At 44.9% G+C, this 27,151-nt stretch overlaps 1 protein-coding gene across 1 annotated transcript in view; it reads right to left on the bottom strand.

The window, feature by feature from the left end:
* The window catches only part of LOC144496998 (uncharacterized), a 51,467-nt gene extending 29,084 nt beyond the window's left edge, over nucleotides 1–22,383 (bottom strand). Inside the window, 2 exon segments of the mRNA XM_078217673.1 lie at nucleotides 12,085–14,355; nucleotides 22,353–22,383. Of these exon segments, the coding sequence (XP_078073799.1) occupies nucleotides 12,085–13,875 (1,791 nt within the window). The 5' untranslated portion in view covers nucleotides 13,876–14,355; nucleotides 22,353–22,383.
* Between the last annotated feature and the right edge of the window lie 4,768 nt (nucleotides 22,384–27,151).

The following is a 27,151-nucleotide window of genomic DNA, read 5'->3' as shown; positions in this document are numbered from 1 at the left end:
TTAATCAGGAACATGGGGCTGAATTACAACAAAAAAACTAACAAATTTTTCAGAAAACTAAGTGTGCGCAGCCTAGTGTAACTTATCTCTGCAAAGTCCTTGGACTCCACAAGGCCGCAAAAGATGCAGGCATCTTGGGGGTCTGTGAATGAACACAGCCTACGGTTGTATGGGACCACTGCATGAAACATCTTCCACCTATGATCCAGGGTGTTATATATTTTGGCATAGCCCCTTTAAGGAAACGGGTTAGGTCACTCAGGGTGTGGGGTGATCTGCCTGAGGACTGCCCTGAGACGGCAGTTGTCAGTTGGAGTGTGGAGTGAGTAAGATTGCAATAGATGCCTGTGTTCCCTGATGCTTGTCTGTGGAGTTAGTTCTTGAGGATACTCCTCAGTAATAAAGAATTTAACACTACCGACCAAGGTTGGAGTGTTTCGATAGCTCATAAGATGAAGAACTGGGACCTTCAACATAGACCGTCTGTAGATCCACAGTGCAGAGTGCAAAAAAAACCTTGGGAGAACAGGTAGGACCACGGCGGTAAGAGGGCATTGTGGGAAACAGCGAGTTAGATGGACCGGGGTGTCACTAATGGTTTCACGTCTGTCTCCATGCCATCGCTGGCATCGGTTGTTGTGGGAGATTGGAGGAAGACTTAGTTGTCGGGTGACTGGCAATACCGAGCACTCAGAGAGAAGTGAGCGCAGGAGCCAGTGAGGGAAAAACAGGCTTTGGACCTAGGTTCACGGATGGGAAAACCTCGGCAAAGAGAAATGGCACGAAAATTTGGTATGATAAGGACATTCGATCAGGAAGCTGGGTCGCGCACTGCCTGGAACAGTTCAGTACTTTTGTGACTGCGAATCAGGTGGTGGACGACCTCATTGTGCTGGCCTTTCTGAGCATGGTTGGAAGTAAAAATTTGACCTTCTGAGGAGTTTACTACAGCCAGAGAAACCAACTGAGAAGCTGTTCCAGGAATTGTGTACAGTACTGGAAGGGCACTTTGCGAAAAACAACTGCTGATTGTGGAACGTTTCCGGTTTTACAAGCGGGACCAGATGGAGGGTGCGACCATCATGAAATTCGTGGCTACCCTAAAAAGCCTCACGGGGCATTGTGACTTCCGGGACTGACTTGTACGTGTCCTCCAACAGGAAGCAATCCAGTGAAGACTACTGGCAGAGCCACAGTTGGAGGTTAAGAAAGCTTTTGAGATTTTAAGGTCTTGGAATGGGCTGGCAGGGAGGCAGCGCACTTAAGTACTAGTGTGAGGGTGCACAAGGTCGCAGCAAAGCCAAAGAGTCAGTCACAGCCCAAGGAACTGTGGCTGAGTAGGTCACATGGAGTCCAGTTGCTGGACGAGGAGAGCTCAGTGCAGGAACTGTCGAAAGATGGGTCACATTGCCCAAAACAGCAGAGCACTGGTGTCCCAGGAGAATGCAAAGCTAAAGTGATCAGGGTCCAAACCTAGGAGTAAGTGACAAGTGGCCAGTGGAGATGAGGACAAGGAGTCCATGGTGTCTGCAGATGGTGCTCACGATGCTCCACTTCTCCAGCTTCCATCCTAAACACGTTAAAGAAGCCATCCCCTATGGACATGCCCTCCGTAGATACAGAATCTGCTCAGATGAGGAGGATCGCAACAGACACCTCCAGACGCTGAAAGATGCCCTCATAAGAACAGGATAAGGCGTTCGACTCATCGATCAACAGTTCTGACACGCCACAGCGAAAAACTGCACCGACCTCCTCAGAAGACAGACACGGCGGACAGAGTACCCTTCGTCGTCCAGTACTTCCACGGAGCGGAGAAGCTATGACATCTTCTCCGGAGCCTTCAACATGTGATCGATGAAGACGAACATCTCGCCAAGGCCATCCCCACACCCCTACTTCTTGCCTTCAAACAACTGCACAACATCAAACAGACCATTGTCTGCAGCAAACTACCCAGCCTTCAGGAGAACAGTGACCTCGACACCACACAACACTGCCACAGCAACCTCTGCAAGACGTGCCGGATTATCGACACGGATGCCATCATCTCACCTGAGAACACCATCCACCAGGTACACGGTACATACTCTTGCAACTTAGCCAACGCTGTCTACCTGATACGCTGCAGGAAAGGATGTCCCGATGCATGGTACATTGGGGAGACCATGCAGACGCTACGACAACGGGTGAATGAACACCGCTCGACAATCACCAGGCAGGAGTGTTCTCTTCCTGTTGGGGAGCACTTCAGCGGTCACGGGCATTCAGCCTCTGATCTTCGGGTAAGCGTTCTCCAAGGCGGCCTTCACGACACAATGCAGAGTCACTGAGCAGAAACTGATAGCCAAGTTCCGCACACATGAGGACAGCCGCAACCGGGATCTTGGGTTCATGTCAGACTAGCTGTAACCCCCATGACTTGCCTGGGCTTGCAAAATCTCACTAAATGTCCTGGCTGGAGACAATACACATCTCTTTAACCTGTGTTTAACCCTCTCTCCACTAACATTGTCTGTACCTTTAAGACTTGATTACCTGTAAAGACTCGCATTCCAACCATTATTTTGTAAATTGAGTTTGTGTCTTTATATGCCCTGTTTGTGAACAGAGCTCCCACTCACCTGATGGAGCATTTCTCCGAAAGCTTGTAACTTGTGCTACCAAATAAACCTGTTGGACTTTAACCTGGTGTTGTGAGACTTCTTACTGTGCTTACCCCAGTCCAACACCGGCATCTCCACATCATGTCTGCAGATGAAACAGAGCAGATTGAGAAGACACAGTTTAAACTAAACATTTTGTCTGTGTGAGGTGAAACAGACCGATTCTGGGCGATGCCCAAAGTCGAAGGGAAACTAGTAACGATGGAGGTGGACAGAGTCAATACATAAGGAAAAGTTGAATCATCTTCCCCGAAGCCTGCAAACATCATTCTGAGGACATATACGAAACAGCTGGTTCCTCTTGAGAGCTATGTCTCGGCCAAGGTAAAGCTGAGGGACCAGTGTGCGCATCTACCTTTGTATGTCATTAAAGATGATTATCCCATGTTGTTCAGATAATCCTGGCTGAAACAATTGAAATTGAACTGGGAAGTGGTGAATGGGTTAATGGAATCTTGTTTGAGTCTGAACAATATTTGAGAAATATAAGGTGTTTAATGAAACCCTTGTTGAGATGAAAGGAGTGAAAGTGAGCATACGGCTGAAGCCGGATGCATGCCCAAAGAATATGAAGGCATGTCCAATGTCATATGTGATTGCACCCAAGATGGAGGCCGAATCAGAGATTAGTAGTTTTGGATGTATTAGAACCAGTGGCCATGAGTAAGTGGGCCACACCCATTGTTCCTCTCATGAAGACTGATGGCTCAGTGAGGCTATGTGGGGATTTTAAAGTCACAGTGAACCCTGATGTGTGGATCAGTATCCGTTGCCCCTTATCAAAGACCTGTTTAGTGGCCTTGCTGGTGGTCAGAAATTTACCAAAATGGATCTCTCCCAAGTTCATCTGCAGGTGGGGATGGCTGAAAACTCACCGCCACCATTAACCATCAGCAAAAAGGGTTATTCCGTTACAAATGACTGCTTTTTGGGACTATGTCAGCCCCGACTATTTTTCAAAGAGAATGGACTCGATTTTGAATGGTCACCCAGAGGTCCAGTATTACCCAGACAACATCCTGGTAACGGGTTTCACAGACGAGAAACATTTGTGAAACTTAAAAGGGACATTGAAGAGACTGCAGGAACGTTAGCTGCAGATTAGAAAACAAATGTGAGTTTTTCAAACTCTGTCGAGTATTTTATCAACGGTGAAGCTGCAAAAATTGCTGAAGTTGCTGGGGGCCATAATGAAGGTGCCGAGACCAGAAAATATGTTCCAGTTCAGGTCTTTCCTGGGACTCAAACTATTATTGCAAATTTGTGCCTGACTTAGTGATAGTATTGAAACCACTGCATTGGTTACTAATGAAGGGACAAGCGTGGAAGTAGGTGCCGGAGTGTGAAAAGGCTTACCAGGCAACGAAGAAGACATTGAAGGAGTCCTGGGTCCAAGTCCATTTTAATCCTGGCCTGTGTTGCTTTGCTGCAAGATATAGGAGTGGTATTATTGTATGAAATCTGATATCGCCAGTCGGATCTACATGCAAATGCTGATGCATTCTTCAGGCTGCCATTGCCTTATCACAAAGAGGTCCTGGACGAGGTTTTCCAGATCATGCAATTTTCTCGATGGAACCAATTACAGCTCCTAAGATGAAAGGATCACATACTGAGTCAAGTAGTAGACTTCGTCCACAAGCTGACAGAAGAATCTGGAACTGAGACCAAATCTAAGTCAGCAGTGGGGTGGCTGTTCATTTGTGGGACATGCGGGTTGCCATTCTCCCTTCCTTAAGGAGGAAAGTGTCGGAGGAACTATAGATTCCATGCCTCCCTCTCCGCTGGCACCATCCAGAATGCCTCTGAAATTGTAAATGGGGTCCCTACCCCTTGATATGAGGCCACCAGCAGTTGGTCCACATGTCGATGCCAAACTAACTTGTCCACTACGTAGGACAATGGCCGTCTTGGCTACAATGGGTGGCTGGAACCCACTTTTCCCCAAAGCAGTTTCTGGCAAGTACCAACTCGCCCTTCTGAAATACCCTCAGCTTGGTATGTTCAGCTCGATGGTCCATTTGCGTCTCCTGGCTCATCACCACTCACCTTGTCTCATCAGGCCTCTGTAGGTCAAACATTGTGCACAACTGTCTCCCAAACAACGCCGCTGGAGCTGGCATTGGCAACTGACAATGCGCGGGAAGAAGGGTCACTGATGATGGCTACACCAAGACCACAATCGCTGGAGAGGAACCTAAAGCTGGTTCCAGTTCCCAGGAAATGGGACCGTCGTCCTCCTGACAGATTGATCATGTCAATGTAGGCGGGTGGGGAATTAAAGAATGGACTACATCATATTGTAAATATACTATAGGTTCTTCACAAAGTATTTTGAAATTATGCAAAAAAAGGTGCAACTGTTTGTAAATAGTTTTAAAATGCTGTTGCTGTTACGGGGGATTGTTGTTTAGAGGGGAGGAGTGTTATATATGTTGGGGCATAGCCCCTTTAAGGGATTGGGTGCTGTGACCCTGAGGATTGCCCTGAGAGGGCAGTTGTCGTTTGGACTGAGTAAGACTGCAATAGATACCTGTATTCCCTAACACTTGTCTGTGGAGTAAGTTCGTGAGGATACTCCTCAGTAGTAATGAATTTAATATGAGGAGGACTTGCACGTAAAGAGCCCTCCACCTGGACCTCTGCCACTGTTCAGCAACAGGGCACATCAGAGCATTTCTGGACATCAGACAAGGGCAAGGAGGTAAAGGCTGTATAACAGCAGCCCATAAAGGAAACCCTTCTGCACTATGGTCAATGGTGCAAAGGGCACTTTTGCGAGATGGCTTAGATTGTGGGGTGTGGTGCCTGAGGGAGAATTTGGGGCTGATGTGAAATTTTGCCTGAACAACTTACAATGGGATATGAGAACACTTTTGTTCTTGTACTTTCTATTGTTAGCACCCAGAACAGATGGCCAATCTTTAGTCATGTGACCGTGTAGCCATTTTGTGGATCAGCATAAGTCCAATTTAAAATAGCAAAAAAAAATGTTTGAATATACAGTTTTGATTTCTTTTCATGTCTTACTGACATCAGAAGGCACAACTGAAGTTTATCCGTGCATCTGTAGTTTGCTGAAATAATTGCTGGCCACGTTATGTAGAGTGGAGTCATGAACATTGACTGTTGGTGCCTGAATACCAAAAAGCCCTCAATGTAAAGAGCCGCCTTGAACAGGCACAATCATCAGAATAAAAGCAAAATACTGCGGATACTGTAATCTAAAACAAAAACATTTTAAAAATCTGTTTTTTGTTTCACAACCCTAAGAAACTTGTCACTCCCATTATTCGCATCTGGGGCTGTGGTCATTTCTGTGGTTGGTACCAGCTTCCTGGGTGATGTTTATTAAACCAGTGTTAAAAATCACAAAAGTTCATTTTTTGTTTGACTTAATTCACATTTAAACTTCCTGAAATGGTCACTTTTAACTGGATAATGCTGGAAAATGACAAACTTTACGTAAACTCTTGCCCACAGCTGATGTCCTTGTTGTTGCATATATCACTGAGTTTTAATCAAGCAACCATTTAAAAGAAAAATGTCTGTGACCAATTGAAGCAGTTTTGAGGGTGGAACATTGAGATCTGATTGTCTTCAGAGTTGTACAACCCATTGAGTCTGCTCCGAAAATAACTACCATTAAAGTCGCACAAATCCCATTTTCCAGCACTTGTCCCATATCCCTGAACGTTATGATACTTTAAGTGCTCATCTAAATACTTTTTAAGACTTGTAAGGTTTCCAGCCTCCACTACCTTCCCAGTCAGTGTATTCTAGATTCCACCACCCTCTGAGTGAAAAAATGTATTCTCATATCCTCCTGAATCTCCTGCCCATTACCCTAAAATGATGCCCCCTCATGATTGACCCTTCAACCAAGGAGAACAGCTGCTCCCCACTCATCCTGTCCACACCTCTCATAATCTTGTATACCACAATCATGTCCCCTCTCAGCCTTCTCTGCTCTATAGAAAACAATCCAACCCTATCCACTCTCTCCTTATAGCTCACATGCTCCATCCCAGGCAACATTACATTCAAGCCTCCCACTGAAACTGACATTCCAATGCAGTACTGAGGGAGTGTCACTGTCAGGGGCACCCTCTCTTAGATGAGTTAAGCCAAGGCCGCATCTGCCCTGTCAAGTGAAAGGAAAATATCCCATGCTATCCCTGATGTCCTGGTCGATATGGATCCTGCAATCAACATCACAAAAATTGATTTTTTGGTCACTATCACATTGCTTTTTGTGGGTGTTTGCTGTGCGCAAATTGGCTGCAACATTTGTGACATCATAACAGTGACCATTCTTCATGAAGTTTCTAATTGGCTGTAAAAGTGCTTTTAGGCATACTGAGTTTGAGAGAGGTGATTCTAAAAATGCAAGTCTTTGTTTTTTTCTTCCAAGTGAAACCTGCGAACTGGAAATTATACCCATTGATGGAGAAAGTATACCAGCCCACAATAACATTGTCCAATATATTGTGTACAGGACTCACTATAGGCTCCTGAGTGTTTCAGTGAATAAGAACACAACATGCACACAGATTAGGTAGTTTGGTTAAGATAAATGAACTTGTTATGATCAATAAATGTATATCGGAAATTGATAAAACAGCAGACAAACAACAACACAATATTCATCAAATTTTGAATCAAACAAAATAACAAAGCATTTGAAAATGGCGCAAGATCTTTCCCAGAACATGAAATGAATCTTGGAAGAGTGTAAAGTGAACATATCACACTGTTATTACATCAAGGTATGATGGGCTGAGGGAACTCAGATCTGTAGAGACTCACCCCCACTCCCTCAACATTCTCAGGATGGTAGTCCTCCCAGGCAGGAGAATACAAACATTACCTATGGTATTAGATACCTGAAGAGGATCTGTGTATAATTCAAATCACCAACTAAAGCAGGATCCGATTCTACCCCATACCCACTCCTGAGAGCTGGCTCACTTTACTAACACACACACACACATTCATTAGGGGAAACTCTCAAAATACTACAGACAGAAGTTTCTTTAAAATTCCTGCACTTTAGTCTGGTTCCCAGTTCTGATGGTCAGAAATGACACCGAACTTTAGTGACAGGATGGAGAGATAGAGGTCACATGGGTTAATTGACCAGTTTCCATTCCTGGAAGACATTTTCCCCCCAGTGAGTTGGACAGCACTTTCTAATTCCCAACTCTCTGCTCTTTAACCTTCCATTCACAATGCCTCTGTAGCTGTAAATCTGGTAATCACTCCCTCATATCAACTTTGTTCTCAAAATTATCTTCACTTTCTTCATTCCTGGTTGATCTCCTGTTATTCAAGTCCCGGGGTGAAGATTGGAGCATATCTGGTACACAATTGGTTCAGTCATCCATCAAGCACTGGTGGTCCTGCTTTCCTCTGACAAATTGTTAATTTATTCAGGACCACCCTGAAGAGAAAAAAATAACCCACAACCTCTCCTTCCAAAAATCAACTGTGTACTTGTAGAAATTAATATTCCATCTATGCAGAGCTCTGTTGGGACTTGCTTGTCCAACATATGATCCATGGGCCACAATCCAGTATGCCATGCCTTTCCATCCATGGATTCATTTTTCCAAATAAAGGTAAAAGGTGAAATCACCATAGTCCCAGATGACCATAGGCTGCTCTCCCCTTTGATCCTCAGATTAAATCACCACAAGGGCAAGGTTGAGAAGGCGGGCCTTCACAAATTACCTCAGACAATATGGAAATTGAACAAGTGTTGTTGGCGTTGCTCTGCATCACTAACCAGCTATCCAACCAACTGAGCTAAACTGGAAGGGTGAGCTGGACACTCACTCTAATGGTCACCGTATTCATTTTTAAGTTTATAAATTTATTGCTTTGACTTTTTATTTTACTCAACATGTTGTTTCCTTTTTTCATACCTCAACTTTATTTTGAAATTCATGTTTATTTTGCCAAAACTTATATTTCTGAAACTTATCCATCAGCCCCTGGAGTCAGAAAAAAATTGAATGGGATCCCTCATGCAAAACAATTGGACAACCATAGTTTACACCTTCTCTGGAGAACTGTGTTCAGTTCTAGGCATTGTACATCAGGGAGGATATATTGACCTTAGACCAAGTGCGGTGTAGATTCACCAGAATGCTCCTGGAAATAAAAGGATTTAACTGAGGGCAGGTCGAACAGACTGAGCTTGTATTCCCTCATATGCAGAAAATGAAGAAGGAGTAATCTAATTGAGGTGTTTAAGATGATTAAATGAGTAGGTCAGAGAGAAACTATTCCACTGGTGGGAGATTTCAGAACCAGGGGGTAGAGCATTAAAATTAGAGCTAGGCTGTTCAGGGTTGATATCAGCAAACACTTCTTCATAAAAAGGGGACTGGAACTCTCTCCCCACAAAATCTTGAGGTAGGTGGGTGGGGGGGGGGGGGGTCAATTTAAAATTTCAAACTGAAGGATAGGTTTCTTCTTAGGCAAGGGAATTAAGGGTTATAGAGCCAAGATAAGTAGATAGAGTTAAGATACGGATCAGCCATGATCTAACAATGGTGTCACAGGCTCAAGGGATGATTCTAGTTTCTACATTCCTTAAATTCCTCTCAATTGTCCTTTCCAACAACAATTGGTCAGTGTTGCCCGCTTCAACCTCCAATTGAGTGTCCAACTGTCCAATCCTGATCTTGAGTACAGCCCCATTTCATTTCACCTTTGACAGCTTCATACTCATGAATTCTCTCCTTAAACTTGTCTGCAATTTTATCTCTCTTCCCATTTCAGACCGACCCCCCCCCCCCCCCCCCCCCCCCCCCCCTAAATTCCACCTCTTTTACCAAACTTTTAGTCATTGCTTCTTCCTTGTCAGCTGTCCCTTGATTTGAGGATGACAAAAGTCATAAGTTTCAGCTATAGGTGACATCTGGCCAATTCTTGACACACAGTTCTTTGCGCACATAGGGTGGTGTGATCCTGACAGCAGGATTTGCTCATGCCTTGGAAGTGTTTTCATTGTCCTCCCCTGGAATGTCACTCATTTGAAATTTTTAGAAAACAGGACCTAGCAGGACAGATATTCTTTGGCTATCTGGACAGTTTCCAGTCCACTGTAGTTGTTTTTGCAGGAGTGTTTCCTGAATGCTTGTGGACATGACTTCAAGAAGAACACTAGCATTTGTTTGATGGTCATCCCATTAAATCCAGAATTCTTGGAGGAGCCATTGCTGATGGAATTTCTCCAGCTCTCTTATATGCCACTGATCACACAGTTCTGATCCCACTGCAGCACATGGGAGAAGTGACCATAACTTCTCTGTATATTGGAAGTTTTGCTGACTCAAGGAGATTTTTAAAAACTTCTTTTGTGGGACATGATTGGACACTGTCAGGTAGATTGTAAATACAATGAGGCTAATACACAGCCTTGCTTGACACCAGTCTGCATTTTGAAGGTTTCAATTTCAGATCTCCTACTCAAGACAGTTACAGTCATATCATCATGAAGCAATTGGAAGATTGTAATGAAGTTTCTTGGAGATCCAAATTATTGGAGCGTAATCCATAGAACCTCATGATTTATTGAGTCAAATGCTTTGGTCATATTGATGAATGTAATGGTGTTGTTGTTCACATTTTTCTTGGATTTGTTTGGCAATAAAGATGTACGGGTTAGGTGCACTGGCCATGCTAAACCGCCCGTTAGTGTCTGGGATGTGTAGGTTAGAGGGATTAGTGGGGTAAATATGTGGGGTTACGGGGATAGGGCCGAGGTGGGATTGTTGTGCGTGCAGACTTGATAGGCCGAATGGCCTCCTTCTGCACTATAGAGTTTCTATGATTCTAACAAAGGTCATATCAGAGGTCCTCTGGAAGGTCTAAAGCCATGTCAAAGTTCTAAGTGATTTCTGTATCACTTGATCCATGTGGGGGATTGATGTCTGCTGGACAGATCATCGATTTTTTCGATCAGTGATGAACATCCACCCAGCACCAAGACATCAGAAGACCCAAAAGTTCAAAAGGAAGAGGATAAATGTCTCAGCCCGACTGGAAAGAGGAATTTCAGGTGCAGCTCACAACCATTCTCAAAAATCCTCATATATCCAGCTCAAATCCCTAACAATGAGATTAAATAAAGGCAGCTTTAAAATCATTGGGTTCAAGCACTGTTGTCGTTGGGACTGGTTCAATGGAAATGACACTCAATCATTTGATCTCCTGGAACAAAAACAATCAGCCTTCCTTGCCTGGTAGAGCAACTCAAGGTTACAAGTCATGAAGGCAGAATTTCAACAGCTTAAGGCTGATTCCAGAAGACAAACCTGTTGAAGAGAAAACCTGAAAAATCAAAGAATATGTTGATTGTCATGACATGGACGTGTTTTTGAAACCATCTATAATGCTGGAAAGAACATTTTAAACTCCTCAACCATGAATCCACAGTGGCAGCGGATACCCTCCAGTCTATCCCTCAGTCCCTGTAGTGGAATCCATGGGTAAGTCACCAATGATGGGAGAATTGCAACAAGCAATCTAACAAATGAAAAACAACAAAGCCTGCGACCATGGTGGTATTCCAGCTGAGGATTTCAACTCGCATCAAACCTCCACGCACGCTATGGATTTGAAAGGAAAAAGAATTCTATTCCGTCATGCGTTCCCGACTTCAGGAATGTGACAACTGTAACTATCTTTAAAAAGGAAGATAAATCATACTGTGGAAACTATTGAGGCATCTCCCTCTTGTCCAGAGCAGGGAAAATCCTGACACACATTCTCCTACTTCCTGTGGCTGAGGAAATGCTCCCAGAGACACAGTGACATCTGAATAAGCAGCAGCTTCTATACATACTGATGTCTTCTTTTGATGATTTCGCCAATGGTTAAATTGGTCTTCTTGAAACGATTGGACTGATGGTGGAAGAGGTTGGAAGCAGACAGTGCTTTGGAAGGGCAGCTCCCCTGTGTGAGCACTGGAGGGTAAACAACACAGACAACTCTCAGTGGAAGGGAAGCAGGTGACCCGGCTCCAAGTCCATGTGGAGATAGATGTCAGTGTTTGGTGGGAGAGGAGTAGGTGAAACAATCCTGGCATATGTGACACTGGAAGGGTTTGTCTCCCCTTTGCGTTCACTGATGTTCCAAGTCTGAAAACTGTGAAGGTTGTTTTTTATTACAGAACTCAGATCAATAGGATGCCTCCCATTTCAATGCTTTGGTGGACTGCGCAATATTCTGACTGTGTGAAAGTCTTGTTACCACATCACAACTGACTGATTTCTCACTTGGGTTGATCTGCTGGTGCTTCAGGAGATCAGAGTGGATGAAAGCCTTGTTATAAACATTACACATGAAGAGTGAACCCTGTGGTGTCCAAGAGGGTAGAAGATGTCACAAAAACTTTATCTCAAACTTCACACTTGAAGGGTTACTCCCCTGTGTGGATCCGCTGATGGCGTAGGAGTTTTGTTGAACGTGAGAATGATATGTCACACACATCACACTTGAATGGCTTCTCCCCTGTATGAATATATTGGTGTACACTGAGGTTTGATGAATTTGAGAATGTTTTGTCGCACACCTTACATTTGAAGGGCTTCTCCCCTGTGTGAGTGCGCTGATGTACGCGGAGGGCCGAGGACACGGAGAATGATTTGTCACACACCTTACATGTGAATGGTTTCTCCCCCGTGTGAGTCCTTTGATGAAGCATGAGGTGTGAGGACCTTGAGAATGATTTCTCACACACCTTACATGTAAATGGTTTTTCACCTGTGTGAGTGCGTTGGTGTACACGGAGGATTGATGACTTCATGAATGCTCTGTTGCATATCTTGCACTTGAACGGTTTCTCCCCGGTGTGAATGCGCTGGTGTGCACGGAGGGTTGATGACTGCATGAATGATTTGTTGCATACTTCACAAGTGAATGGTTTCTCACCTGTGTGAATGAGTTGGTGTTCACGGAGAGCCCGTGATCGCAAGAATGACCTGTTACACACATCACACTTGAACGGTTTCTCCCCTGTGTGAATGCGCTGGTGTGTGCGGAGTGACCATGCATCAGAGAATGATTTGTCACACACCTCACACCTGAATGGTTTCTGCCCTGTGTGAATTTGATGATGTTTGCGGAGGGCTGATGACCACAAGAATGATTTGTTGCACACTTTGCATGCGAACGGTTTCTCCCCTGTATGAATGCGTCGGTGTACATGGAGAGATGATGAGTCAGAGAATGATTTGTCACAGACTTCACATGTGAATGGTTTCTCCCCGGTGTGAAGGCGTTTGTGGTTGCGGAGAGCCGATGACCACAAGAAGGATTTGTGACACACCTCACACTTAAATGGCTTCGCCCCAGCATGAATACTTCGGTGTTTGCGGAGGTCCAATGACACAGAGAATGATTTGTCACACACTTCGCACATGAATGGCTTCTCTCCTGTATGAATGCGTTGGTGTGCACGGAGGGCTGATGACCACAGGAATGATTTATTGCAGACCTCACATGTGAACGGTTTCTCCCCAGTGTGTGCCCGTTGGTGTACACTGAGAGCCGATGGCCACATGAATGATTTGTTGCACACCTCGCACGTGAATGGCTTTTCCCCAGTGTGAACACGCCAATGTTTTAGCAGGGCTGATGATTGTGCAAAGCCCTTGTCACAAAGCTCACACTTGAATGGCTTTTCCCCAGTGTGAATGCGTTGGTGTCGGCGGAGGTCGGATGACCGTGAAAATGACTTGTCACACACTTCGCACGTGAACGGTTTCTCTCCTGTGTGGGTGCGTTGGTGTCTGCGGAGGGTCGTTAACTGGGAGAATGATTTCTCACACACCTCGCACTTGAAGGGTTTCTCTCCTGTGTGAATGCGTTGATGTACAGCAAGTGCTGATGACCACAAGAACGATTTGCTGCACGCCTCACATGTGAACGGTTTCTCTCCTGTGTGAATGCGTTTGTGTTCACGGAGGTATGATGAGTCAGAGAATGATTTGTTGCACACCTCGCACGTGAATGGCTTTTCACCGGTGTGAACGCGCCAGTGTTTCAACAGGGCTGACGATTCTGTAAAGCCCTTGTTACACACTTCACACCTGAACGGTTTCCCCTCAGTGTGGATGCGATGGTGATTCCTGAGCATCGATGACTGTGCAAAGGCTTGATCACACACCTCACATTTCAATAGTTTCCCTTCCATGCAGCTGCTCTTGTGTTAGAGGTGGGACACCAAACACACTTTGCGTGTTTGGAGATCTTATGAGACTGTGGACCCTTCCTCACACACCGCAGGCTTGAATAGTCTCTTACCTGTAGGAATGGGTTCACGAGGCTCGATGAATGATTGAAGCTGTCACCATATTTGAAGTCCATTTACACTTCTTTCTAGTCTCACCCCAACCGATCACCCACAGCTGAACCTTTGAAAAGGTTGGTTCTGATGGAAGGTTCTACACCACTGACCAGTTTCAAGTCTGATGATTTGAAAGCTCTCTGACCGGACTGGACTGATTTCCAGATGATGGTTTCACTGCCCAACCTTCTCTGTGTTGAGCAATGCTGCAAAGGGACTGGATGTCTTCCCAGAGTTGTGCAGTTGTTCCGTAGGTGACGGTCAGGATCTATCTACAGCGTCTATCCTCTCTCTCTGTATTCTCTGGTGTAGTACGGTGTAATCCTTCTGTAAAACAGGAAAATGAAACATGATTTCCTCCAACTCCCTCTCTTTTGCTGAAGGGGCTGACTCCTCAGTTAGAGACTGTATCAGTGTGGAAAATCAGGTGTATTTTTTCACCCCTCACCCTCTTGTTTCCAGCAGGGATACTGGATAGTGACCAAGAGTAGACAACTTGACTTTGCTCCACCCAGACCCCATCTTCCCAGGCACTAAGGGCAATGAAAGGACAGTTGGCGGAGTGTAAATGGACTAATAATTCGCTATGAGCTCAAATTGTGCTGGGGATATTAGTTTTGCATATATTAATATAAAAATACTCAAGAGAAATGCTAATTTTAATACAAATTTTGAATTTCTCCCCTTGTTATCCAAAATTATTTGATTCAAACACTCTGAGCATGAAGTGCAAGAAGCTAATGAATATCTTGCTTCGGTGTAACTGATTAAAGGGTTCTGATTTATTCTGGGAAATTAGATACACTGCACTCACTCAGACTGCACATCCCAAATTCAGCTCTCAAACACAGCACTGGGCAATATCATCAAATTCAAGCCCAGGCTTTTGGGAAAGGCCAACGCCTTTAAAGGTGGCATTAAAACGCATCTAATTAAATGTGCCTCGAGGTAAGGCAGCTGAATTGCTATGGTACCGTATTAACAAAGCAGAGATTGAGAGTTTAAATCCAACTACAGAAAGTTACATACAGGGAATTCCAGTGCAGAAACAGGCCATCTGGCCCAAATGGTCCATGCTGGTGTTCATGCTTCACACGAGCCTCCTCTCACCCTATCAGCATATCCTTATGTTCCTTTCTCCTTTGAGTGCTTACCTAGTTGCCCCTTAAAGGCATCTTTTGTTATTCACCTCAGCCACTCATGTTGTGAAACTGAATTTAATACACATATAATTCGTAGAATATAATTAACATACAAACATGAAAACTTTCAGGTTGTCCTGGAATTCTAAATATTGTCCTTCAGGAAAGAGAATCTGCTCCAACTGCCTGGTTTGGTCGACATGTTACTCCAGTCCCACACAATATGATTGACTCTGAACTGTCCTCTGATGTGACCCAGCAAACAATGATAAACAATCAGTACAAAGTCCAATAATAAAAGGAAAATCAGATAAATCTGGACAATCCTGACATTGTATCAGAATAAGATTAAGGTGATCTCAGCCCAGTGAAACCAGTAAAGTCCCTCATACCAAGGTCGGAGAACAAATCCCCGAGTGAGGAAAGCTGCCCCACAGACTGGTCAAGTAGCAGTGATACTCACTGAACCGTATCAATCTGGAAACATCCCAGATTCCTCCCTCACCATCCCTGGGTATGTCCCATCCCACTGGCAGATTGAACATCCCCAATGTTGACTCCATGGAGTCTTATGGATTCAATTCACATGAGTTTAAGGAAAACTACCACTTCCCTTCTGACAGATGAATGTTAGTCTACTTCAGTGGTTTTCAACCAATATGCTGAGGCACACTGGTGTACTACGAGAAGTGTGCCAATGCTGGGGGGCAAGTCCGAGCCCCAACTTTATTATTTTTTTCTCTCTGTCGGTTCCCAAAGGCTCAGCTCCAATGGCACTATAATTGTGATAAACCAAGTAATACAAGTAATAACTCTTAACAAGGTGGAAGGAAAGAAAACATCTGAAGAATGTTGTATTGCTCCAGAGCGTTAGACTGTAAGGTCTACATTGGTGACTTGGGAACAGGGGCTGCCAAAGGAGAGCTGAAGCAAACTTCCTGAGTCATTCAAGAGTTTCAGTCTTATGTGGTAAAACAGGAGCTGTGTACCTCATAGATGTTTCTGAAAGTCATCTTAAAGGTATCAGAATCACAAAAAATCATTGAGGGGGTGTTGTTACACCAGATCTCGAAGGCGCAATCACCGATCCCAGTCCCATTCTCCTTCGTATTCTAAAAAGAGAAGTCCCTCACTCCAATGAGCTCCAATTCAAAGAAGCCCTTCAAGATCAAGGTCTCGATCAAGGTCTTTTTCCATTAAATGAGAAAGTTGTTCCTCTTTATAAAGTTCTTGGAAGAGCCCAAGTCCTTGAGGAGAATGATTGAAATGGAAAGACTATGTGAATGGCAGAGCAACAGGGTCCTCGTCATCTTTTAACTAACCTAGATTTTTTAGTGCCTTTTTATATGCATGCATTCCACAGAAAAATGTTTACTGTTCATTGAGCATAAATAAATGTTATTAATTGAATGTTGTGAAACAAACTGTACAGGTTGTTCTATGGAGCTCCCTCATTAACTGGCATGGTTCTGTAAAAATACTTGTATTTCTTTGTATTAAATTTGACATGATCTGCTTCAGTGAATTTGTTGCAGAGTGTGCCAGGTAATGTCATAAAGATTATACATTTGCAAATTTCTAATGCTTCCAAACTGGTTAACTATTTTGTCTCTACAGTTTTTCCTCCTAGTTCCTAATAATTAAAATGTGAAAAGGTGTAAACAGAATCAAAACTGCACATAGAAACATAGAAAAACTACAGCACAAAACAGGCCCTTCGGCCCCACAAGTTGTGCCGAACATATCCCTACCTTTTAGGCCTACCTATAACCCTCCATCCTATTAAGTCCCATGTACTCATCCAGGAGTCTCTTAAAAGACCCTATTGAGTTTGCCTCCACCACCACTGACGGCAGCCGATTCCACTCGCCCACCACCCTCTGTGTGAAAAACTTCCCCCTAACATTTCCCCTGTACCTACCCCCCAGCACCTTGAATCCGTGTCCTCTCGTAGCAGCCATTTCCACCCTGGGAAAAAGCCTCTGAGAGTCCACCCGATCTATGCCTCTCAACATCTTATATACCTCTATTAGGTCTCCTCTCATCCTACGTCTCTCCAAAGAGAAAAGACCGAGCCCCCTCAGCCTATCCTCATAAGGCATGCCACTCAATCCAGGCAACATCCTTGTAAATCTCCTCTGCACCCTTTCAATCTTTTCCACATCCTGTAATGAGGCGACCAGAACTGAGCACAGTACTCCAAGTGGGGTCTGACGAGGGTCTTATATAGCTGCATCATTATCCCCAGACTCCTAAACTCAATCCCTCGATTGATAAAGGCCAGCACACCATACGCCTTCTTAACCACCTCCTCCACCTGCGGAGCCGATTTTAGAGTCCTATGGACCCAGACCCCAAGGTCCTTCTGATCCTCTGCAGTACTAAGAATCTTTCCCTTTATATTGTACTCCTTCATCCCATTTGACCTGCCAAAATGGACCACTACGCATTTCTCTGGGTTGAAGTCCATCTGCCACTTCTCCGCCCAGTCTTGCATCCTATCTATGTCCCTCTGTAACTTCTGACCTCCCTCCAGACTATTCACAACCCCACCAACCTTTGTGTCGTCGGCAAACTTACCAACCCATCTCTCCACTTCCTCATCCAGGTCATTTATGAAAATGACAAACAGCAAGGGTCCCAGAACAGATCCCTGGGGCACACCACTGGTGACCGACATCCATTCAGAAAAAGACCCATCTATACCCACTCTCCGCCTCCTTTGGGCAAGCCAGTTCTGGATCCACAGGGCAGCAGCCCCTTGGATCCCATGCCCTCTCACTTTTTCTAGAAGCCTTGCATGGGGGACTTTATCGAACACCTTGCTAAAATCCATATAAACCACATCTACCGCTTTCCCTTCGTCAATGTGTTTAGTCACATTTTCGAAGAACTCCACCAGGCTCGTAAGGCACGATCTGCCTTTGACAAAGCTATGCTGAGTATTCTTGAGCATACTAAACTTCTCTAAATGCTTATAAATCTTGTCCCTCAGGCTCTTCTCCATCAGCTTACCAACCACTGAGGTTAGACTCACCGGTCGGTAATTTCCTGGGCTATCCCTATTCCCCTTCTTGAAAATAGGAAGCACATCCGCAATCCTCCAACACCTCTCCCATCTCCATCGACGACGCAGAGATCATTGCCAGAGGCTCTGCAATCTCTTTCCTCGCCTCCCACAGTAACCTGGGGTACATCCCATCCGGGCCCGGCGACTTATCTATCTTGATGCCATTCAAAGATTCCAGCACAACCTCTTTGTTAAAGTCCACATACTCAATCTTTTCAGTCCACCGCAAGCCCGCAGTACATCCACCCAGGTCCTTCTCCTCTGTGAAAACCGAGGCAAAATACTCATTACGCACCTCTGCCATTTCTACTGGTTCCGTACAGATTTTCCCGCCTTCACCTTTTATAGGCCCTATTCCTTCACGTCTCATCCTTTTACTCTTCACATATTTATAGAACGCCTTAGGGTTTTCCTTAATCCTACCTGCCAAGGCCTTCTCGTGACCCCTTCTGGCTCTCCTAATTTCCTTCTTTAGTCCCTTCCTACAAGCCGTATACTCATCTAGATCCCTATCTTCGCCAAGCTCTCTGAACCTTTTGTACGCTTTCCTTTTCTTCTCGACTAGGTCCTGCACAGCTTTCGTGCACCACGGTTCCTTTAACCGACCAACTCCTCCCTGTCTGCTCGGAACGTTGTCCTGTAGAACTCTAGACAGACATTCCTTGAAAAACTGCCACCTCTCTTCAGTAGATTTCCCCGAGAATACCTCCTTCCAATTTACTCCTCTAATTTGCTGCCTTATGTCTTCATATTTCCCCTTACTCCATATAAACGCTTTCCCAGCTTGCCTGATCCTCTCTTTTTCCAATGCAAGCATAAAGGAGATAGAGGTATGATCGCTATCCTCAAGATGCTCTCCCACTGAGAGATCTGACACCTGTCCAGGTTCATTGGTCAGTATCAGATCAAGTACAGCCTCTCCTCTTGTAGGCTTGTCCACATGCTGTGTCAAGAAACCCTCCTGAACACACCTAACGAACTCCTCCCTATCCAATCCCCTTACCCTAGGGATTTTCCAATCTATGTTTGGGAAATTAAAGTCTCCCAGCACAACAACTCGGATGTTATTGCAACTCTCCAGGATCTGTTTCCCTATCTGCTCCTCCACCTCCCTGTTACGATTGGGCGGCCTATAGAAAACTCCCAGCAAAGTGATCGACCCCTTCCCACTCTGAACTTCCACCCACAGAGACTCTGTGGACAATCCCTCCACATGCTGAAACAAATTCCATAAACTGCTCAAAACCATGAATAGATCAGCTCTAATCATGGAAATCGTGGGTGAAAAAAAGTGGTGCTGCAGAAGTGTCTGTCTCATTGAAGTGTGCTGTTTTATTGAATGGGTTGGGAACCACTGGTCTAAACCCCATGATCTTCAACATCTCTTAACAAATCTCGTCTTTGCCTTCTCTGCTCTAACAATCTATGCTTCTCTTGTCTACACACAACTGTAATAGCTCAACCCTGGAACCGTTCTAGTAACTCTCTTCTGTAACCTCTTCAAACTTCTTCACTGATCATACCCCAGGCTACCTCTGCCTCTCTTTAACAGGCAAACTGAATATAGAATCTTAATGATCAAGACTCAGTCTACAACCAACTAGTTGTTTCCAGTTACACAAGACAGCTGTATGCTCAAGGAACAGTACAAAGACGTGCATTATGTATTTTTCCACATCAAGTCAGATTCCATTCACCTCCCCCCCCGCCCCCCCCCCCCCCCCTTAAATCTTAAAGAGATGTAGAGAGTGACAAAGAGGTTTAGAGTGTTTCCAATCTTCGAACCCAGACAGCTGCTGAAAGCATAGCCACCAATGATGGAGCAATTAAAATTGCAGAAACTCAAGCCATCAAAACTGGAGGAATCCAGAGGTCCTGGAGGGTTGTACAGTTTAATTGATTGTCAACCTTGGCCCAAGAGGTATTACTCTCAAATCTTAATCAGAAGGTTATAGTTTTATACCCACACTGGGTTCAGCATTGAGGCTGACACTCCAGTGCAGTAGTGAGGGAGTATTGTGCTGTCAGAGGTGCAGTCTTTCAGATGAGACCTCAAACAAGGCCTTTTCAGCTCTCTTTAAGATGGGTTTAAAAGAGCCCATAGCACTATTTTGAAGTGATGTGGAGATGCCGGTGTTGGACTGGGGTAAACACAGTAAGAAGTTTAACAACACCAGGTTAAAGTCCAACAGGTTTATTTGGTAGCAAAAGCCACACAAGCTTTCGGAGTTCTTAGCCCCTTCTTCATTTGAGTGGGAATTCTGTTCACAAACAGAGCTTATAAAGACACAGACTCAATTTACATGAATAATGGTTGGAATGCGAATACTTACAACTAATCAAGTCTTTAAGAAACGAAACAATGTGAGTGGAGAGAGCATCAAGACGGGCTAAAAAGATGTGTATTGTCTCCAGACAAGACAGCCAGTGAAACTCTGGATATTGGGTTCATGTCACACTATTTGTAACTCCCACAGTTGTGTGGACCTGCAGAGTTTCACTGGCTGTCTTGTCTGGAGACAATACACATCTTTTTAGCCTGTCTTGATGCTCTCTCCACTCACATTGTTTCGTTTCTTAAAGACTTGATTAGTTGTAAGTATTCGCATTCCAACCATTATTCATGTAAATTGAGTCTGTGTCTTTATAAGCTCTGTTTGTGAACAGAATTCCCACTCACCTGAAGAAGGGGCTAAGAGCTCCGAAAGCTTGTGTGGCTTTTGCTACCAAATAAACCTGTTGGACTTTAACCTGGTGTTGTTAAACTTCTTACTATTTTGAAGAACAGGGGATTAATCCCTTGTGTCATTAATCCCTCAATCACTACTAAAAAAAAATTAGCTGGTCATTATCACATTGCTGTTTGTGGGAGCTTGCTGTGCACACATTGGCTGTCAGCCATGTTTCCTGCACTACAACAGCGACCACACCTAATTGACTGTAAAGCACTTTGGCATATCTGGCGATCATCTTTCTTTTCTGAGGAGGTCACAGAGATAAAGTGTGTGAAGTCTTGGAGGGATTTGAAAAGACAAGAAACATCCATATCCTAACAAATAAACAGAACTGACCATTCACAGTCCACAGGATAATAACCAGCTCCCAACACACACAATGGGAGAATCAAACCATTGCCCTTGGCATTCAATGGCATTACCATTGCTGAATCCCTCACTACCAACACCCTGAGGGTTACCATTGATGAGAGACCAAACAGGGCTAGCTATATAAATACCATAGCTACAAGAGAAGGTCAGAGGCTGGGAATCTTGTAGCGAGTAACTCACTTCCTAACTCCCCAAAGCCTATACACCACCTACAAGGCACAAGTTAGGAGTGCGATGGAATGCTCTCCACTTGCTTGGATGAGTGCAACTCCAACAACACCCAAGATACTCAACACCATCCAGGACAAAGCAGCCTGCCTGATTGCTACCCCTTCACAAACATTTAATCCCTCCACCATTGATGTATAGCAGCAGCTGTGTGTACCATCTATAACATACACTGCAGTAGCTCTGCAGGCTCCTTAGGCAACACCTTCCAAACGCACAACTGCTACCATCCAGAAGAACAAGTGTAGCAGACACATGGGGACACAGGCATCTGGAAGCTTCCTTCTCAGTTACTCATCATCCTGTCATGGAAATATATTGCTGTTCCTTCTCTGTCACTGGGTCAAAATCCTGGAACCACCACCCTAATAGCACTGTAGGTATAGCTACACCATAGGGACTGCAACAGTTTAAGAAGGCCAATACCTTCTCAAGGAAATTAATGCTGACATCTATATCCCATAAATGAATTTTTAAAATCCTCACCTCCTAAATAATTATACCTCACCTTCTCATATTTAGCAATGACCTATCAACAAAACTCAGCCCGTAAATCAGAAGGGAAATGCTTCCAATAAACACACTCAATACCCAACACACAGCTCCAATCAAACAGCTCAGCACAAAGCACCGAGTAAACAGGTCTCTCAGCTGGATCTTCTCACACAGCATAAGGGGCATTCCCACACCTGATTCCCCACAGGATAGTCAGACTGCCTGAACTTTATTGCGGATATTATACAATGTAATTATTATAAATTCTGCTCCTTCACTCACCATCTCCACACTTTGGTTTCAGTCCCTACAGGAAGTGAAGCAGCTGTGAAAGAGGAAGAGGAGAGAATGGGCAGAGTGGGTGGGCTCTCTGATTGACGTCTCTCACAGCCAATCCTAATATTTCTGGAGTAACATGAGTTTCCTGAAGCTTGGTAAACTGACCGGTGAAACGGAGGCGACTTTGAGCAGCAGATCAGGTGGGGATTTAAACTCGTCATTGTCTCATCTGAAAAAAACCTCACTCAGCTGTTGTGTCAGTTTCCCTGGCAAACTTTTGACAGAGATGTCTGGTGTGGGAATCACAATAAGAAGTCTCACAACACCAGGTTAAAGTCTAACAGGTTTGTTTGGCTGCACTAGCTTTCTGAGTCTCAGGCTCCCTCATCAGGTGAGTGAAGAGCTGTGTTCACAAACAGGGCATATACAGACACAAACTCAATTTACAAGATAATGGTTGGAATGCGAGTCTTTACAGGTAATCATGTCTTAAAGGTACAGATAATGTGAGTGGAGAGAGGGCCAAGCACAGATTAAAGAGGTGTGTATTGTCTCCAGCCAGGACAGACAGTGAGATTTTGCAAGCCCAGGCAAGTTGTGGGGGTTACAGATAGTGTGACATGAACCCAAGATCCTGGTTGAGTCCTCATGTGTGCGGAACTTGGCTGTCAGTTTCTGCTCAGCGATTCTGCGTTGTCGTGTCTCGTGAAGGCCGCCTTGGAGAACGCTTACCCGAAGATCAGAGGCTGAATGCCCGTGACTGCTGAAGTGTTCCCCGACTGGAAGAGAACACTCCTGCCTGGCGATTGTCGAGCGGTGTTCATTCATCCGTTGTCATAGCATCTGCGTGGTCACCCCAATGTACCATGCCTCGAGACATCATTTCCTGCAGCGTATCAGGTATACAACGTTGGCCAAGTTGCAAGAGTATGTACCGTGTACCTGGTGGATGGTGTTCTCACATGAGGTGATGGCATCCATGTTGATGATCCAGCATGTCTTGCAGAGTTGCTGCAGCAGGGTTGTGTGGTATCGTGTTCACTGTTCTCCTGAAGACTGGATAGGTTGCTGTGGACAATGGTCTGTTTGAGGTTGTGCGGTTGTTTGAAGGCAAGAAGAGGGGGTGTGGGGATGGCCTTGGCGAGATGTTCATCTTCATCAATGACATGTCAAAGGCTCCGGAGAAGATGTTGTCGCTTCTCCGCTCCGGGGAAGACGACAAATGGTACTCTGTTCACCATGTCCTGTGTTTGTCTTCTGAGGAAGTCAGTGCAGTTTTTCGCTGTGGCACGTCGGGACCGTCGATCGATGATTCAAGATGCTCCTGGTCCAACTGCTCCATGTGTGCTGAGTTTCTGTAGGAAGTCCGTAGTATCACAGACTTCCTACAGAAACTCAGCACACATGGAGCAGTTGAACCAGGAGCACTCCTCGTCACAATGGATGTCTCGGCACTCTACACCAGCATCCCCCATGACGATGGCATTGCTGCAACTGCCTCAGTACTCAATGCCGACAACTGCCAATTTCCAGATGCAATTCTACAACTCATCCGCTTCATCCTGGACCACAACATCTTCACCTTCAACAACCAGTTTTTCATCCAGACACACGGAACAGCCATGCGGACCAAATGCGCACCTCAATATGTCGCCAACATCTTTATGCACAGGTTCGAACAAGACCTCTTCACCGCACAGGACCTTCAACTGATGCTATACACTAGATACATCGACGACATTTTCTTCCTTTGGACTCACAGCAAACAATCATTGAAACAACTATATGATGACACCAACAAGTTCCATCCCACCATCAGACTCACCATGGACTTCTCTCTGGAATCGGTTGCATTCTTGGACACACGCATCTCCATTCAGGAAGTTCACCTCAGCACTTCACAGTACCGCAAGCCGACTGATAACCTCATGATGCTCCACTTCTCCAGCTTCCACCCTAAACACGTTAAAGAAGCTATCCCCTACGGACAAGCCCTCCGTATACACAGGATCTGCTCAGATGAGGAGGATCGCAACAGACACCGACAGATGCTGAAAGACGCCCTCATAAGAACAGGATATGACACTTGACACATCGATCGACAGTTCTGATGTGCCACAGCGGAAAACCGCACTAACCTCCTCCAGAAGACAAACACGGGACACGGCAGACAGAGTACCGTTCGTCGTCCAGAACAGTGACCACGACACCACACAACACTGTCACAGCAACCTCTGCAAGACGTGCTGGATCATCAACATGAATGCCATCATTTCACACGAGAACACCATCCACCAGGTACACGGTACATACACTTGCGACTCGGCCAACGTTGTCTACCTGATACACTGTGGGAAAGGATGTCCTGAAGCATGGTAGATTGGGGAGACCATACAGACTCTACGACAACGAATGAATAAACACCACTCGACAATCACCAGGCAGGAGTGTTCCCTTCCAGTCGGGGAACACTTCAGTCACGCATTCAGCCTCTGATCTTCGGGTAAGCGTTTTCCAAGGCGACCTTCACGACACACGACAACGCAGAATTTGATAGCCAAGTTCCACACACATGAGGATGGTCTCAACCAGGATCTTGGGTTCATGTCACACTATCTGTAACTCCCATGACTTGTCAGGGCTTGCAAAATCTCACTAACTGTCCTGGCTGGAAACAATACACACCTCTTTAACCTGTGCTTAACCCTCTCTCCACTCACATTGTCTGTACCTTGAAGACTTGATTGGTGTAAAGACTCGCATTCCAATCATTATTCTGTAAATTGAGTTTGTGTCTTTATATGCCCTGTTTGCTGTTTGTGAACAGGTCTCCCACTCACCTGACGAAGGAGCAGCACTCCGAAAGTTAGTACATTATCTGTACTTTTAAGACTTGATTACCTGTAAATACTCACATTCTAACCATTATCTTGTAAATTGAGTTTGTGTCTATATATGCCCTGTTTGTGAACACAGCTCTTCACTCACCTGATGAAGGAGCCTGAGGCGCCGAAAGCTAGTGCTGCCAAATAAACCTGTTGGACTTTAACCTGGTGTTGTGAGACTTCTTACTGTGCTTACCCCAGTCCAACGCCAGCCTCTCCACATCATGGTGTGGGAATAGCATTCTTCGTTCTCGGAGCCTTTCAGCCTGATCAGTGTGGGTTGTATTGCCTGGAACGTGTTTAACAGATTGGAAAACAAAAAAAAAACATTAATGGCAGTGAAGATGTATCGTAAATGTTCAGGATATACACAGGGGAGAGGGGCACAGAAAGAGAAGGGAAATTGGCCCGGTGTTTGAAGAATAATACGTCAGTAAATTATGTGGGGCTCATTGTGTGACTTGTGCTCTTTGAGTTGATATTTGGCAGGCCTACCCAGCATGTGTCAATCCATTCACCGATAACAATTCCTCTCCAAGTGTTGACTTTGTGAGAGAGAGATTGTTTAGCATACAGTACACGAGGATGATTATGGCCATTTTCTCTCTGGAGAATACTACAGGTGGACCCAGTACTTGCGACAGTTCTTCAACAGCTTCACTCTGTCATCTGTCTCAAAGTGACACGGGTGCCAACTACCACCACCTTCTCCTCAATGTGTTGTTCATGAATGGTGGCATCAGCCACGGACGGAAAGGAGGACGTCGTCTCTAATCAGCTGACCATCACCTTTGGTGTGATGTCCAAGTTCCTGACAATGAAAGCATCGTGGGCTGACCAAGTGTGAATGACATTCACATGGAGTATTCTCAAATGACCATTACACACTACATAAAGTAGGGGAACAGATTTCTGTTGCTCTGTGGGTCTTCTAGGGTGCCTTTCAATGTCATGTGAGTGTTAATCACTCCCAGCACCTTGGGGAAGCAGCTATTCCATAAAACTTCAGTGACCTCTGCTGCTGCTCTCTGAGTGTTGTATTCAGTTCAATTAAGTTATTTACTCGATGGAGTCATTTACTGTCCTCTCTCTTTCATTCTCACCCTCTCTCTCTTATCCCCTTTTTTCCTCATTATACTGCACCTCTTCATTGTCTCTATCACACTCCTCCAGGGGCACAGCGAGAGAGAGAGAGAGAGTGCACACCATTTTAAACTCTATCATAAATTAGAAAACAAAGCAGAAGCTCCATACAATATATTGAGGTAATTCAGGCACATTATCCAAAATTTAGCTGTCTGAAAACCGAATTTTTTTGATGTCCAGTCAGTGATGATTCATCTGTTTTGCAGGTGTCCAACATGGCAGGCAGTGCACAATCACATACACACATATTCTGCAGTATTGGGATAGGTATCATAAGAGGCACCAGGGACTGTGCCCCGAAAAGGCATTAGTGTATTTGCATCTACCAATAAGACACAGGCCTATTTTAAGCTCCCTTTATGCAATTGGTTTGCCCTGATTGCAGCCGTTAAAGACAACAAAACAACTTAAGCAACAGCCTTGAAAAGGGGTCACTGCCAGTCTCTACCAGACAATGTAAAAACATCTGGCTGAACATAAGGCCAGGAAGTGAATGAGTGCATCAAAAACCTAGACTGCTGTTGGGACATTGGTCACCCTTATCCTCCTTCTTGGTCACTGAGCCCCATGTCCAACATCTACCCAAGTGCCAAGTTGCTGAAAATTAGCCTTTGCTGAGCTGCCTGTCCATAAAACCATCTTGTCAATGCCATCTCAAGGACATGATGTGGAAACTTGAGAAATTCGGCATCACCACCAGCAGCAACCAAGCCTCCCCCGGTACCACAGTAGAAAACAGTACCACTGCAGGGAAGTCCATTGTCAACTTGT

The sequence above is a fragment of the Mustelus asterias genome, chromosome 8 (assembly GCF_964213995.1).
Source record: "Mustelus asterias chromosome 8, sMusAst1.hap1.1, whole genome shotgun sequence".
Taxonomy (NCBI): Eukaryota; Metazoa; Chordata; class Chondrichthyes; order Carcharhiniformes; family Triakidae; genus Mustelus; species Mustelus asterias.
This window is presented reverse-complemented; position numbering and strand designations above follow the sequence as displayed.